At 38.0% G+C, this 13,771-nt stretch overlaps 1 protein-coding gene across 7 annotated transcripts in view; it reads right to left on the bottom strand.

Moving 5' to 3' along the window:
• The window catches only part of KIF16B (kinesin family member 16B), a 141,141-nt gene that overhangs the window by 28,018 nt on the left and 99,352 nt on the right, over window positions 1-13,771 (bottom strand). For all 7 annotated transcript variants that reach the window (XR_001875482.1, XR_001875483.1, XM_017818932.1 and 4 more), the window contains one exon: window positions 10,301-10,390. Coding sequence is in view for 5 of the 7 variants with exons in the window: in XM_017818932.1 (XP_017674421.1) it covers window positions 10,301-10,390 (90 nt within the window). In the remaining 2 variants the exon portion in view is untranslated. The remainder of the gene's footprint in view (window positions 1-10,300; window positions 10,391-13,771) is intronic.

Raw genomic sequence — 13,771 nt, 5'->3', positions numbered from 1 at the left:
CCTGAGAGTCTTATAAGAAGATCCCATTGTAAATATAAAACTGCTTTTAGAAACTTATTTAGAAACTGTACTATCAGCTGCACAGGCCTGAGAAATGTGTTTTCTTCCTTTCTTCTAAAGTCAAGTTATTTTTCATTAAGAAACCCAATACTATTTTCACCATATTGTGTCTGAAATATCATTAGCTGGAACATGATACACTAATATTTATAAAAGACCCTTAGACAAAAAGTATCTCTTGTAGATTGTAACAGTGCTAACCACAGGGTTAGTTTTAGAATCAAAGAATGTGTTGGGTTGGAAGGGACTTAAAAGATCATATTGTTCCAACTCCCTGCCAGAGGTACATTCAAATATGCAGTTGTGTCAGTAATAACACCTAAACGCGTAAGGAAAAAACACAACAGGCAGCACAGCTGGAGCCAGACAGGTTTTTCAACATCTAAGGTATTTGTTCAAAATTAACCTGGGCATTTTCACAAAAACTAAAGTGAGAGCTGGGTCACCATATCTGAAATCAACTGAAACCAAAGGATTCTACCTGTCAAGTCTACTTAATCTAGCAGCATATTCCTGACCAATACAGTAAGAACAAGCTGTTCTTCACAAAACCCTTGGAAGACAGTGAGTGCCAATAACAGCTAATGATTAATGGAACAAGTGTCAAAGTCCTCTGAAGGAAGACAATCATTAAAAAAAGAAACAGTAAATGCTCCAATCCTCCCCTCTGGTTTTCACTAAGCAGGAAGAAAACAGAGATACAGAGTAGCAGCCTAAGGCATTCCCCAAGATGACAGACAGTCAGGAGGAGCTAAGAAATGACTGAGCATACCTAAACCTCCAGCTACTTTGTCTAGGAATTATTCTTCTCAGAGGTATTTTCCTCTCTCACAGATAGAGGTTATCCATCTGAAACTGTTTTACTGATAAAACAACATGAATATTTTGAGATCATGCAAATTCACTAGATAATTGAGCACAGCCTTGAAAATCAGATTATGCAATAATCAAAGCAATTATTCTGTCAAATGGTTTGTAAATAATGAGAAGGAGGACTCACCCCTCTCCAAATGCTTCTTTTTTTTCAATTTCTATGTCACTAATACACAAGACTTTTGCACAGCACAAGCAATGAAACCTGGCATTTGATGGTTAACCTGCCTGCTGGTTAATCTTGTCTCATTCTAAATCTATCAGAAGACCTATAAAGCTACTGGTATTCTCCCAGAGAACCATTTGGAAACTCACAGGTTTAATTAGCTGCTCAGGACAGACCAAAAGAGACCAGGTCCCATCAACAACCAAAATCCAGGGGGGAGGAAAGGAAAAGAGAGATAGAGAGAAGTTGTATTTCTGCCAAATCGCCTGTACCAAGTCAAGAAAACTTTGCTGCACAAATCTAGCACCCAAAGCAACCACAATCACAAATTAATCCCAAAGCCAGGATTTCCCAAGGCTCTTACACGTTCAGATTCAGTTTTGCAACAAGAAATTCACACACTGAATTTATTTCCCCACTAGAAATAGATTTGGAATTGCATATTGTGCTGGAAGCAAACATGCTGGGGGAGTTTCCTGTGTCTCAGATGCTCCAGTCCTGGTTAGCAACTACAAACTCAGAGGGAGCACATGGAACACACACATTTTCCTGTTATCAAACTTGCACTGAACTACATGACGTGGTTAGCAGTGATGTTTTTCCACTTTACTTCTGGGAACAAATTCTCCTCTTCAGCTGTAGACTGAACAAAATCCTAGAATTCCTTTTAAAAATTTCAGCAGTCTCATGCTGCAGAAAGAAAGGCCAGATGAAGCATTTAAGCATCTACCACTTAAATCCCATCTGTGGCAAACTAGAGCGGATATGGAAGTTCTACATATATAGACCTGCAGGCTTTAGGAATGCTCTGAACATAATATAATTAGGAACAGGAGCTGGAAACGTGTATGTGACAAAATATGCTTCCTGTGTATGCATTTCCTGGCTGTTATAGGTGACAAGAATATGAATGTTAAAATTAACTATACCATAATTACTGTAATTTGTACTGAATAAAGCTGAAGGCTATAATCACATGCTTGTATAATGGTATTACAAGGTTTATGCACAGAGAGGTGTTCTCAAACTTAGTATATTTTTCTTTCAATATGTATGGAAAGATACATTACCTGGCTAGCAAAGTCCCAGGCTAGAAAGTAAAAATTAAGATTAGTTTAGGATTTGTATTTCAAAAACTATTTTCTAAACACTTTTCTATATACTTATAAGTCTGCCAGAGGTACTTTAATACATATCATGGCATTCGCTATTTACAAGCACATCAATGTTGCAAATAATTTTCATTTTCATTTGTGTCCTAATATACAGTTTCCAGGGGAAAAAAAAAGACTTTCAGACTGTTTATATGCTCTTGGTGTTTGTCCTATGGCTGGCATAATAAACTTGTGACTTCTACTATGTTTTTTCCACTGTATAAAAACAAAACTACAGTATATAGGCTTATTTGGAAAAAAAAAGTCCAAAGTTGCTAGTTCATATCCAGATACCCAGAAACACCATTCCAGTTAGTCAGAACACATCAACTTTATTTCTTCACTGGATCAAATTTTCAAACAAAGAAGCAAATCTTAAAGTATTGTTGTAGACAGTTTAAGGGTCACAGGATTTCATGAAATAATCTGAACTGAGAATCCATATACAAACAAACCTAAACTTTCTAAAATAATGAGATAGTCTCTGTAGCAAGGTTTGTACCATCATTTTCATTACTACATGGTACACTCTGCTCTCTCCAGTGCATGTAACCCATGATTTTAAATTGCTTCTTGGTCACAAGGGTTTCTAAACATCAATGTCAACAAGAAATGAATTTGTGGACAGATTGCAGCTTCAGTCACCACAGGATCAAGGCTTTGGCATAAGCACTGCAGGTTTCAGAACAAAGTAATTTCAAATATCATCTTACAAACATTTAGTTACTTACAGCTACAGTGCTTTATGCTACTTACAATTAAACACTAGAATGTCCAGAACTTTCAATTCAACACGAGCATACTACCTAAATCTTACATACTAATTAAATATACAGTTACTAATGCCAGCAAATGAGAAAATCCAGTGGTAAAATCAACAGAGCTTCAGGCTAGCTCTGATGCAACAAGCTTCTGACTTCTGCTGCCAAATTAGCTCTAAGCTCCAGGAGCTCACTATAGTCACATGGCAACTGGCTTGCCAGCCCTGCAAGCGAAGTACCTCAATGTTATTGCTTCCTCATCCTTTTTCCTTTCAAAATATTCCCAGGGGATTAACATAAATTTTACATTTAACAAAACTTTACAGCTCCAGAGTTACAAGCCAGAAGGGGAGCAGTCAGACAGCCACAATCTCAATCCCAGCCCAAACACTGCCCCAAAGTGCTCTGCACGAGTCTGCTCTTTACTGCTCTGCTCCTGGTTTAATTTGTTTGTATTTTGACTTGGGAGGGAGAACTCTGCATCTCTGGTAACACTTTAAAAAATAATTTAATAATTACACAAATACACATAAATTGCCTAATTATCCTTGAGACTATTGGGGGTGGGGGGGAAGATTAAATATCCCCAACTGCCACCAATTGTCTTGAAATTTAGTCAAAAGTTGTATTTCTCTGCCAGTCATCCTGGAGAGAATGTCTTCCAGAATCCAGAATTCACCTCAAATTCATCCCCTCATCATTATCTGAGCCAGCACTTTGTGTTGAAGACTTCTTCCACTTATTACATATCAGGAGCACCAGATGTATGGACCATTTAACAAGGACACTGAAATCCTTCTCTGGCAGTCACCCAAAAGAAGAGTATGGAGGCAAAAGGAAAGGACAGTGAGATCAGTCAGTGGTGGTTCCACGAATAGTTCTTGCCTTTTCATCATTACAGATGAATTACTTCTAAACAATGAGTAGTAATAAAAAAGAGTCTAGGAAAAAAAAACTTAAGAAAGGATTAAAAAATTGGTGTCTTCTCTATCGTAATAGCAAACATACACATTATGTGTTGGGTGGCTGTGGGCAGTATGGACAGATGAAACAGGAATTGGCTTCACTGAGATACCAAACATTTCTTGTCTTTTTATATTGAGATGAAAAAATACTTCAAATAAAAAATGGACAGACTACTTTTGAGTTTTGAAAAATCTGAAATATTTCAAAATATTTCAGAATATTTTTAAAATAAACGTGCAACAAATGTTTTGATTTCAACATATTTTCAAAAACATTCATTTACTATTTCTGAAAAACCTGAGAGATATTTTCTGCTCTTTTAGTTTCATGCAATTCTTACAGGCGTGCAAAGCAAAGAGCAGCCTGTTAACTCCTCCAGCTGCCAAAAGCCTCGAGTTCATTTCAACAGAATGATCCTCTGTCAAACAGAGAGAACCCTGATAGGCAGAGGATATTCTCTTCAGAAATGAAAATATGTATATATAATATATATATATATAAGAATATATAACTCTCATGGCCTTTTCTCCATAACACACAAAAAAAAAGAAAACTGGACAGCATTTTTTCCTAATAGTTATAAAATACAGTATCTACTGTCTAATAGTTAATGTACTTGAAGAACCCTGTCACCCAAGCAACAGCCTCTAATTCTGCCCACTGAGAGTCACGATATTCGTGTGTTCCTGCAACACATCCTGTACTCTCTTTTCCCCGGTGGAAATACTAGGTGGGGACAGAGGCAGATTACAAGGTAACTTCAGCTTGACTGCTCAGGCTTTCCACAGACATTCCTGCTGTTTCAGATATGGATATTATGCATGCATTCAGTTATGTAAGATGACAAAAACCAGACCAGCGGAAGCAGAAGTTGGCTTGGTTACAACCCAAAATTCTTTGAAAATTATAAACAGTCCTTTTGTGCCTTAGACTGTGAAAGACACAAACATCTACCTTCATACAGACCTTCATACCTTAAATACAGACACACAAATTATTACGTTCTGTTAAATAAGCTAAAAGTCAATAGCTTTGGCACTCCTGCAGAATTCTACACACATATGTTCTTATCTCCATGAATTAATCTATAACTGCCTTTTAGCTTCTCCTTGGCAGCTCTCCAGGGATTTTCTAATATTTTAAGTCACGTAATAAAAATGCCTCAACAGTAGGTGCTTTCCTTAACACCATGTAGAGATTTTTAAGCACATGGAAAGAGATTTCAAGAAGACTGACAGGAAACTCCATAAGCAGAGCCTACAGTGAAAGCCCCACAACGCCTGGCTTAGACACCCGGATACAAGTGGGAATTAAGGGCTCCCACATGAAGGAGGAACTTCATAAACCTTGGATTTTGGTAGGGAAAGACAAATAGGAACTGTTACTCTGCTCTTCTCTGAAAGAAGAAAGAGACAAGAAAGTGTTAGGAAAGTGAGTTTTCCCTCACATCAGGATGAGGACCAGGAAGGGAAGGTTTTCTGCAGAAACCAACTCTGGTAGTATTTCAAAACCATTAAGAAAAACCATAAGAAAAGAGGGAAGAAGGAGGGAAAAATAGGGGAATTTTAGTGTGGAAGTTCTTACTTCTCTATTATAAAGAGCCCATTTTCTCCCATTTCTAGGTGAAAACAAACAAAAAGTATATTCATTAGAGAGACAACTGCAACTGAAAGCCAAGTATTTTCTTAATTAAAATTCCAAAAATACTAGAATGGTCATTAATAATCTAGCAGTGCAAGAAAGCTGAAGCTGGGCAAATGACAATCGTGCAGACCTACAAAAACCCAAGGCACTGTTAAATGCTTGATACTTATCTGCTACTGGTACAATCTCACCCTTCTGCAGCTTTTACAGTCTTTAAAAATTTGCATATGACACATTTTAGTTAGATATGCAGTTGTCAGAAGCCACTTAATTACATTAGAAGAAATGCACAGGTATATAATATATATGGGCTGTTGTATGACTGGAAGATAGTTTCTGCTTTTGAAAGAGATACTTTTTTTTTTAAAACTTCCTAATAAATCAGTTTGCCAATACATCCCTTTGGGAATTCAGTGGCAGCAATATGAAATGCAAGATCAGCAAATTATTAAAATACTGATGTAGTAACTCAGAGCTGAGCAACTAATGAGCTGTAAAGTTCACTTCTAAAAGCAGGACACTCATACATTAAACACATCCACAGTATTTTCGCTGTTCATTATAAATATTAATTTAGAGCGGGAAGGTGAACTGTGCAAAATAAAACTCAACTCTGATGGCTTCTGATAACATCTTTTTATGGACTAAGTTTCTTTGGAATAATACACAGTAAGTAAAGACACAACTCTGCCAAGCTGGGTATTAAAATACATTTCAGCATCATGATGAATCCCAAATTAGGTCAATGACAGATGAGCAGAAGTGGACAGATGAGTTTCAACTTACAAAACAAACTGAACTCCTACTTACATGGCAAAACTAATCCAAAATTACCATAAATTAAGGTTATTTTAAATAAAGATAAAAATATGGAAAGCCATTGATCATTCACATATGTAACATTGATAATGAAATTCCTTCAAAGAAAATAAATGCCAGACCTTTACTGCAGGACACAATATTATAAGTTTCATCCATCACAACATGCTCTTCCCCTCTGATAAACAAGGACAGAGTAGTTTGTAGAAATGCTGATGAGGAGAAAAAACACACTGTATAATATCTAGTCTTCTTCTGTCCACAAACCTTCCATTCCCTCGTGGTGCCCTATGTCTCAAAGCAGGAATGAACACAACACAATAGTCTGTATCATGTAAAAAGAGAAGACATCATCAGTGCTGCAAGGGTCTCCAGAACAGGTACTTAAGTGACAGTACCTGTCTAAAAGCAGTAGCTGACACGATCAGATGCTTATCTTGCTTTCCCTGACTTTTAATATGCTTGGTACTGAGCAAAGATAAGACACTTGAACCTCTCTGATAATTTATGGAAGGTTGCTGTGAAGTGGAGGCTCAGTCAAGGCTGGAAAAAGATATTATTGGCAGACTTGTAAGACTTGGTATTTGCCCTGACTTACAGAAATTGTTGAGAAGGAAACAGATAGCTTAATAAAACATACTATAATGTGCTTTCTACATGGAAATTAGACACTGACTCACTGGCATAAGTAAACCAATAATTCCTTTAACCTCAGGAAGCTTACCTAAGACACAGACTTATGGCAACATAGAAGTGTCAATAAGGAACAAACTGGTACATTAAACTAGTGAATGTACTGACCTTGCAAGCAAAAAAGACAAACAGAGAGAAAAGGCTAAAAAAAAAGGGCAGCAAAAGAAAATTGCCTCTATAAGATAATTGCTCTCTATAAAGTGAGTGGTAGAGAGAATGGAATATATAGATAAAATCCATAGGAAAAATATTAACTATGAACTATTAGTGACAACAAAACCAACTTCAGTTGGGAAGACTCTAAGATGAAGAAGACTATGTACCTGTGCTTTAGGCTGAGATTATTTTCTCAGTTGTAAACTCTTGGATGAAGGACTTCATTTTGACCTAATAATACCACTCATGTTCTCATGGTTCTTCAAAACAAACAAATAAACACTAAAAAAAACCCCAAACACTCCCTCCTGTAACACCAAAAAACCCCAAACTGTCCTGTCAATCACAAACGCTTGGTTCAAAAAGGTGACATTTATATACTGCAGAACACAGGACATTTTAATAGTTGCTTTAAGAACATCAGATTCCTCCTGAATCCAATTACTACACACAAGAAAGAAGTTGATCTCCCTCTGACACAACTGTAAAAGCCAAATTCAATTGTTCCTCAATGTATTGTCAGGACTGATAACAGACTCTGAAGAAGACCACTCAAACACACTTTCCTAAATGGGGAAAATCAGTCTGCAGAGGGATTCAGATGGCCTTTTTCCATGTCAACTGGATGACTGCCTGGCTGTTTTTTCAGGAGTTAGATGCAATTAGGATATTTCCATTGACAGACTATAACTCTAACATCCAAGAGGAAATGGGAATTCATTCCAATAAAAAATATGACACTGATGTTCACAAGTAATATTTTTAAAAGCATTTGTGGAAAGAGAATATTTCAATTTCCCATTCAAAACTCAATTTTACCTTAAAAATTTCCTTCTGTCAATCAAAAAAGATGACCTAATTTTCTTTTTCTTTTCTCTGTCTCTCTTTTTTCTTTCTTAGACAAAAAAAAAAAATTCCTTAGACATTTGGTGCTTAGATATTCCTTAGATATTTCCATTTCTGGTTTTCATACTGTTTCGGAAAGGGAATAATCTTAAGTCTCAGACTCAACATTGTTTCATACTCAACTCGTTTTTAGCTTAAAGCATATGTTAATGAAGACCAAGAAAGCATTTGCACACTATTGCACGTCTCTCCTTCTTAAACATATTCATGTTTTTTAATATTCTGCCTAAGAATGTATGGCCCAAGCTCCTTTACTTGTGCTAACTCTCAAATCAGGATCACTTTCATTGCTTGAATGACTTATTTCTTCTAATATCCAAGGGAACAAGTAGAAAGGAAGCAAAACGTTAATAATTAAAAGTCAGACGTGGAAACTACTGTAATTCTACAAATGCTCTCTCCAATGAACTAAAGCTCTGTCAGGCACAGCTCCTCATCCTGAACGCCTCGAGTCTCCAAGGTGGTCAGAAAGATCAATTTTTCATTTTGCAGAAACCTGGAAGCCACTATTACAAAAGGGTATCTGTGGAGCAACGCTCTTCTTTTAAATGAGAAGTTGTCAGGATGACATGATCTGACTGCGAGTACCTTGCAATGAACAAAACAGGAACCTCCAGGGAACGGCGCCAGTCAGCAGTAAAGGGAATTAATGGCCAGAGGCAACACTCGGAGTCACAGTTTCACTGCAACATCCATCCTGTATTGAGCTGTCTTGGAGCTTTAACTGCTGAAGGGCTTGTCAGTCTTACTGGAAGTGTATGTCTGAGAGGAATCACAGAACTACAGAATTGTTTGGGTTGGAAGGGACCACTAAAGGCCATCCAGTCCAAGCCCCCTGCAGTGATCAGGGACATCTTCAACTCGATCAGGTTGCTCAGAGTCCAATGCAGCCTGATCCTGAATGCTTTCAGGTATGGGGCATCCACCACCTCTCTGGGCAACTTGTGCCAGTGTTTCACCATCTAACTGTAAAAAAAATTCTTCCTTGTATCTATTCTGAATCTACTTTCTTCAGTTTAAAACCATTAACCCTTGTCCTATCGCAACAGCCCTGCTGCAAAGTCTGTCCCCACCTTTTATTAGGAGCCCCATTCAAGTACTTAAAATCTGTTATAAGGTCTCCCCAGAGCCTTCTCTTATTCAGGCTGAAAAAATCCCAATTCTCTCAGCCTGTCTCCATAGCAGAGGTACTCCATCCCTCTCATCACCTTTGTGGCCCTTCTCTGGACCCGCTCCAACGGGTTCACGTCCTTCCTGTGCTGGGGATCCCAGAGCTGGATGCAGGACTCCAGGTGGGGTCTCACCAGAGCAGAGGGGCAGAATCCCCTCCCTAACCCCGCTGCCCACACTGCTTTGGATGCAGCCCAGGACATGGTTAGCTTTCTGGGCTGCAAGCACGCATTGCTGGATCACATCCAGCTTTTTGGCCACCAGCATCCCCAAGTCCTTCTTGGCAGGGCTGCTCTCAATTCCTTCATCCCCCAGCCTGTACTCACACTGAGGGCTGCCCCAGCCCAGATGCAGGACCCCGCACTTGGTCTTGTTGAACCTCACAAGGTTTACACAGGCACACTTCTTGAGTTCGTCCAGGTCCCTCTCTGGCATCCCATCCTTCAGACTTGTCATCTGCAAACTTGCTGAGGGTGTGCTTGATCCTGCTGTGTCACTGGTTAAGGTATTTAACAGCACTGGTCCCAACACGGGCCCCTGAGGGTCACCACTTGGCACTGATCTCCATCAAGATGCTGAGCCATTGACCACCACACCCTGGATGTCACTATCCAAGCAATTCCTCATCCACCAAACAGTTCACCCATCAAATCCATCTCTCTCCAATTTAGAGAAAAGGATGTTGTGGGGATCATGTCAAAGGCCTTACAGATCAATGTAGATGACACCCATCTATAATCTCTTCCCTTGTCCACTGATGTAATCACTCCACCACAGAAGGTCACTCAGTTGGTCAGGCAGGAATTGCCTTGGTGGAGCCATGCTGGCTGTCTCAAATCACTACCCTTTTTGAGTAAACATATTTCAAACCACTTTTTTTCCAGTCTCTACCTCCACCCCCTTCTGCAAAAGAATTTTTTACCAAAACTTACCTCTGGGTACTTCAGTTTTAAAGTTTTATGCATTTCTCGAAAGCGACTGTACCGCCGGAACACTGTCCATGTCTCATCCAGGACTGTTATCTAGAGCAGACAATAAGAAAGAAGAAACTGAAGTAAATCCACACAATGTACAACACTAAAAACCATGCAGTATACAAGGTTATAAGATTAAAAGAGGCAATTCTTAGATACCTTAAATCTATAAGCTTTTTATAAGTTTACTTAATTTTATAACTTTACTTAAATTTATAAGTTTACTTAATTTTTCTTTCATTACAGTGACAGAACTGTATTTAATAAGGAGCACTGACTGCAAAGGAAAAAAAACCCAAAAACCCTGAATGTATTTATTCCTTATTCTGGAGTGGTTTGACAAGGCTATAAACACATTAAAATACCCCCAATCCTCAACCATTTCTTGGTGCAGCTATGCAGCTCTCAGCATTACAATCAGTGGGTGTTCCATTAACAGAGGAATAACATCCAGCACAAGCGTAGTGTAGCCTCTCTAAATATTCACTGAAATGTATATTCTCATACACATAGATACACATAATTAATAAATAAGCATTTCTCGGACACAGAGTTCATTACCACATAGAACGGGATTCCAATTTGTAGGGTAAAATATTAGGCATGCCAGTTTTCAGTAGAAGATATTCCTTTAAAACACTCTGGGTCTGTATCATCAACATGGCAATGAACATCCCATTTATACAGGAAGATTTATTAAAATCAACATAATTACTCCAAGAGAATAAAGTGCATAACAATAGGAGCAAAGGGAGAGGGCAAACCAACCTCACCATCAGTTGTTCACAAAATCCTCACCAGAAATCCTCAACCAACAATTTTTTTTAGGAAAAAAAATTTTACTGTCTGAAATTAGATGAAATGAAAGACATTTCTAAGTGGGTCATAAAAGTACTGTGACTAGAGTCTTTGATTTTACAGTAAAGTCCTTCTAATAACCTCAGGATTAAAGGGTGGGCTCAGTTCAGCGCACGCTGTGTCTCACCTAAAAAATCCACTGCGCACTGCGCAGGCTTGAAGGGTTAATGACCTTTCCCAAATCTTCGCTCGCGAAGACTGGCCATTATTAAAAGTCCTTCTGCAGATCTGGTGACCCAAGGCTACCAAGAAGACAAGCTGCAGGGAGACTGAGCATTGTTCTACAAAGACTAGCAGAGCTGGAGAAAGCCCAGTGGTACTGCTTAAAACTGAAAACAGTGTTGCTTTTTTAATCTAACAGGCCTAATATGTAGTATTTCCTCTGTCTAGCTATGATTTCATGCATGAAGGTAAAAAAAACCATTTTCATAAAACACATTTCACAAAGACACAGGTTTTTTAATCTTAAAGTGACTCCAAAAATGAATAAGTAGTTCCATCACTACTAGAGATATCAAAAAATTATGGAGGTGAAGAAAGCTGCAATGGAGCTGGATAACTGAATAGGAGAAAAAGAAAGAGCAACAAAGCAGAGGAAACCAGTGTTCAAGCACCAATGCTGACAACTGCTACCCCATGTTTGCAACAAACTCTGCTGCCTTTGCTGCTGATTACAGAACAGGGAAACTGGGGAAAGTGTTTAGGTAACCACATATTGTCTTATGACAAGAGGAACTAGGTTTGGGGTGGTTTTTTTTTTTTTTTTTTTTTTTTTTCTCAACTTTCAGTTAAAAGCTGCAAGAAAACAAAACTGGCCTTCTCAAAACATTTCACAACCATTGTAACATAAGTTCTTCTAGCATGTCTCCACAATAAAAACTCACTGTTTCTGAGAAAAAAATCATCTTTCATGCAACCAATAAGCTCAACTGCTACTAGGAGTCACCAGCCCCAGGAGTATTCAAAAAATGTGTGGATATGAACATTGTGGATATGGACTTCAGGACATGGTTTAATGGTGAATAAGATGGTGGTGATGGTGGGTAGATGTTGGACTTGATGATCTTAAAGCTTTTTCCAAAGTTAACAATTCTATGATTCTAGGACACCTGCATGATGGATTATATTCCCTCAATATATTAACAGTGTCTCAGACTTTACAACTCAGGTGAATGGATTTAACATGCATACTTAGGTTTAACTAAAACAACCATTCAGGAATACACATGTTACACTGATCTCAGTTAACCAATTAACCATTTTGCTGAATAATTACTTTAAAGTAAAGGGCTGTGTCAATTCAATGTTCAAGTAAACAATGCTTGAGTGTAATGGATAATTATAAAATAAAGATGTTACTCATTACAGCATTCATTTTGCTTTAATTCTGTCTTTTAATATTTTACTGTCATGAAATTTTGCTGTGATAATTTCATTTGTATACGATCCTTATTCAAAAGTGACCTCTTTTTTCCCTAGGGTTTCCACAGACAGAGGAGCAATCTAGCACAAAGTATCCAGGACTCTTCCAGCCACACAGCCTGAGGAAGAGCAGGCATGTCATGTTGGCTGTGCATCTGACAGCTGTCTAGGTGATGGGGTGCTACCAAACTTACCCAAATCAAATTGCCTGCAGCCAATTATTTATTAGTTTTCTTCTATGAAGTTAAATAAACAACTTGTTACAGATGGATAGGAAGGAAAACAGCAAAGCCGTGTATCTGTGTTGCCTAAGAAGTGAAGGATTTTCTCTTGAGTCTTCTCTGGTGGCTTGGTCCTGACTTGGTCCCTGTCTTCCTCTTTTTTACTTTCCTTTGTTTACTTTCCTAACTCCTGTAATCAGGCTAGCAGGTAATTGCATAATTTTATTGTTGTTACAGCTGATATTATTGAAAAATGAATTTCAAAGCTAAACAAAATCCTAACTGGTCCCCAAAGCACAGCAATAACCTTATTAGGACAGACAGAATCAAACTCTACTTGTATAAGGAGATTACAGCACATCTGGCATACAAGTAGCATTTCGAGAACAGAGCTTTTTACTCCTACAGCTGATCCAACCAGTTTGGGCTGGGATTCTTTTCCCCCATTTAAAAAAGCTGTATGACAGACTATACACTCTGTAGGTATGAGACAGGGACATGTGCAGATCTTTTGAACGATATCAAGTAAAGCAATTTTGAAAAGGTCTTTTTTCATAATTTGCTAATACAGTTAAAAATATTTTCTTAATAACAATGCCCATATGGTTGAATAATTCTGTAAGATAGATTTTTGAAATATTCTTATGGAGGCACTGCCGTGATCTTAAGACTTCCCTCAGAATTGTGGGGTTTGTTTTTCTCATTCAAACACAACATTTCCTATGTAAAACCTATAAATCTGAAAGGAGACATTACAGTCCTGTCTCCTTATCATTTCTTCTCATGATAACTGACAGAAAATAACATAACAGACATTTTCATTTCATTCCACTGCAAAGCACACCACAGAACTTGCTCTCTTTATACACAGTAGGAATAGAAGTAAAACCATGGCAAGGGAGAAAAATAAATATTCCACCTGATCCTG

This window comes from Lepidothrix coronata, unplaced genomic scaffold (assembly GCF_001604755.1).
Source record: "Lepidothrix coronata isolate B3197 unplaced genomic scaffold, Lepidothrix_coronata-1.0 Scaffold71, whole genome shotgun sequence".
Classification (NCBI taxonomy): domain Eukaryota; kingdom Metazoa; phylum Chordata; class Aves; order Passeriformes; family Pipridae; genus Lepidothrix; species Lepidothrix coronata.
Note: the sequence above shows the minus strand (reverse complement) of the source record. Positions and strands in the feature narration are given on the sequence as shown.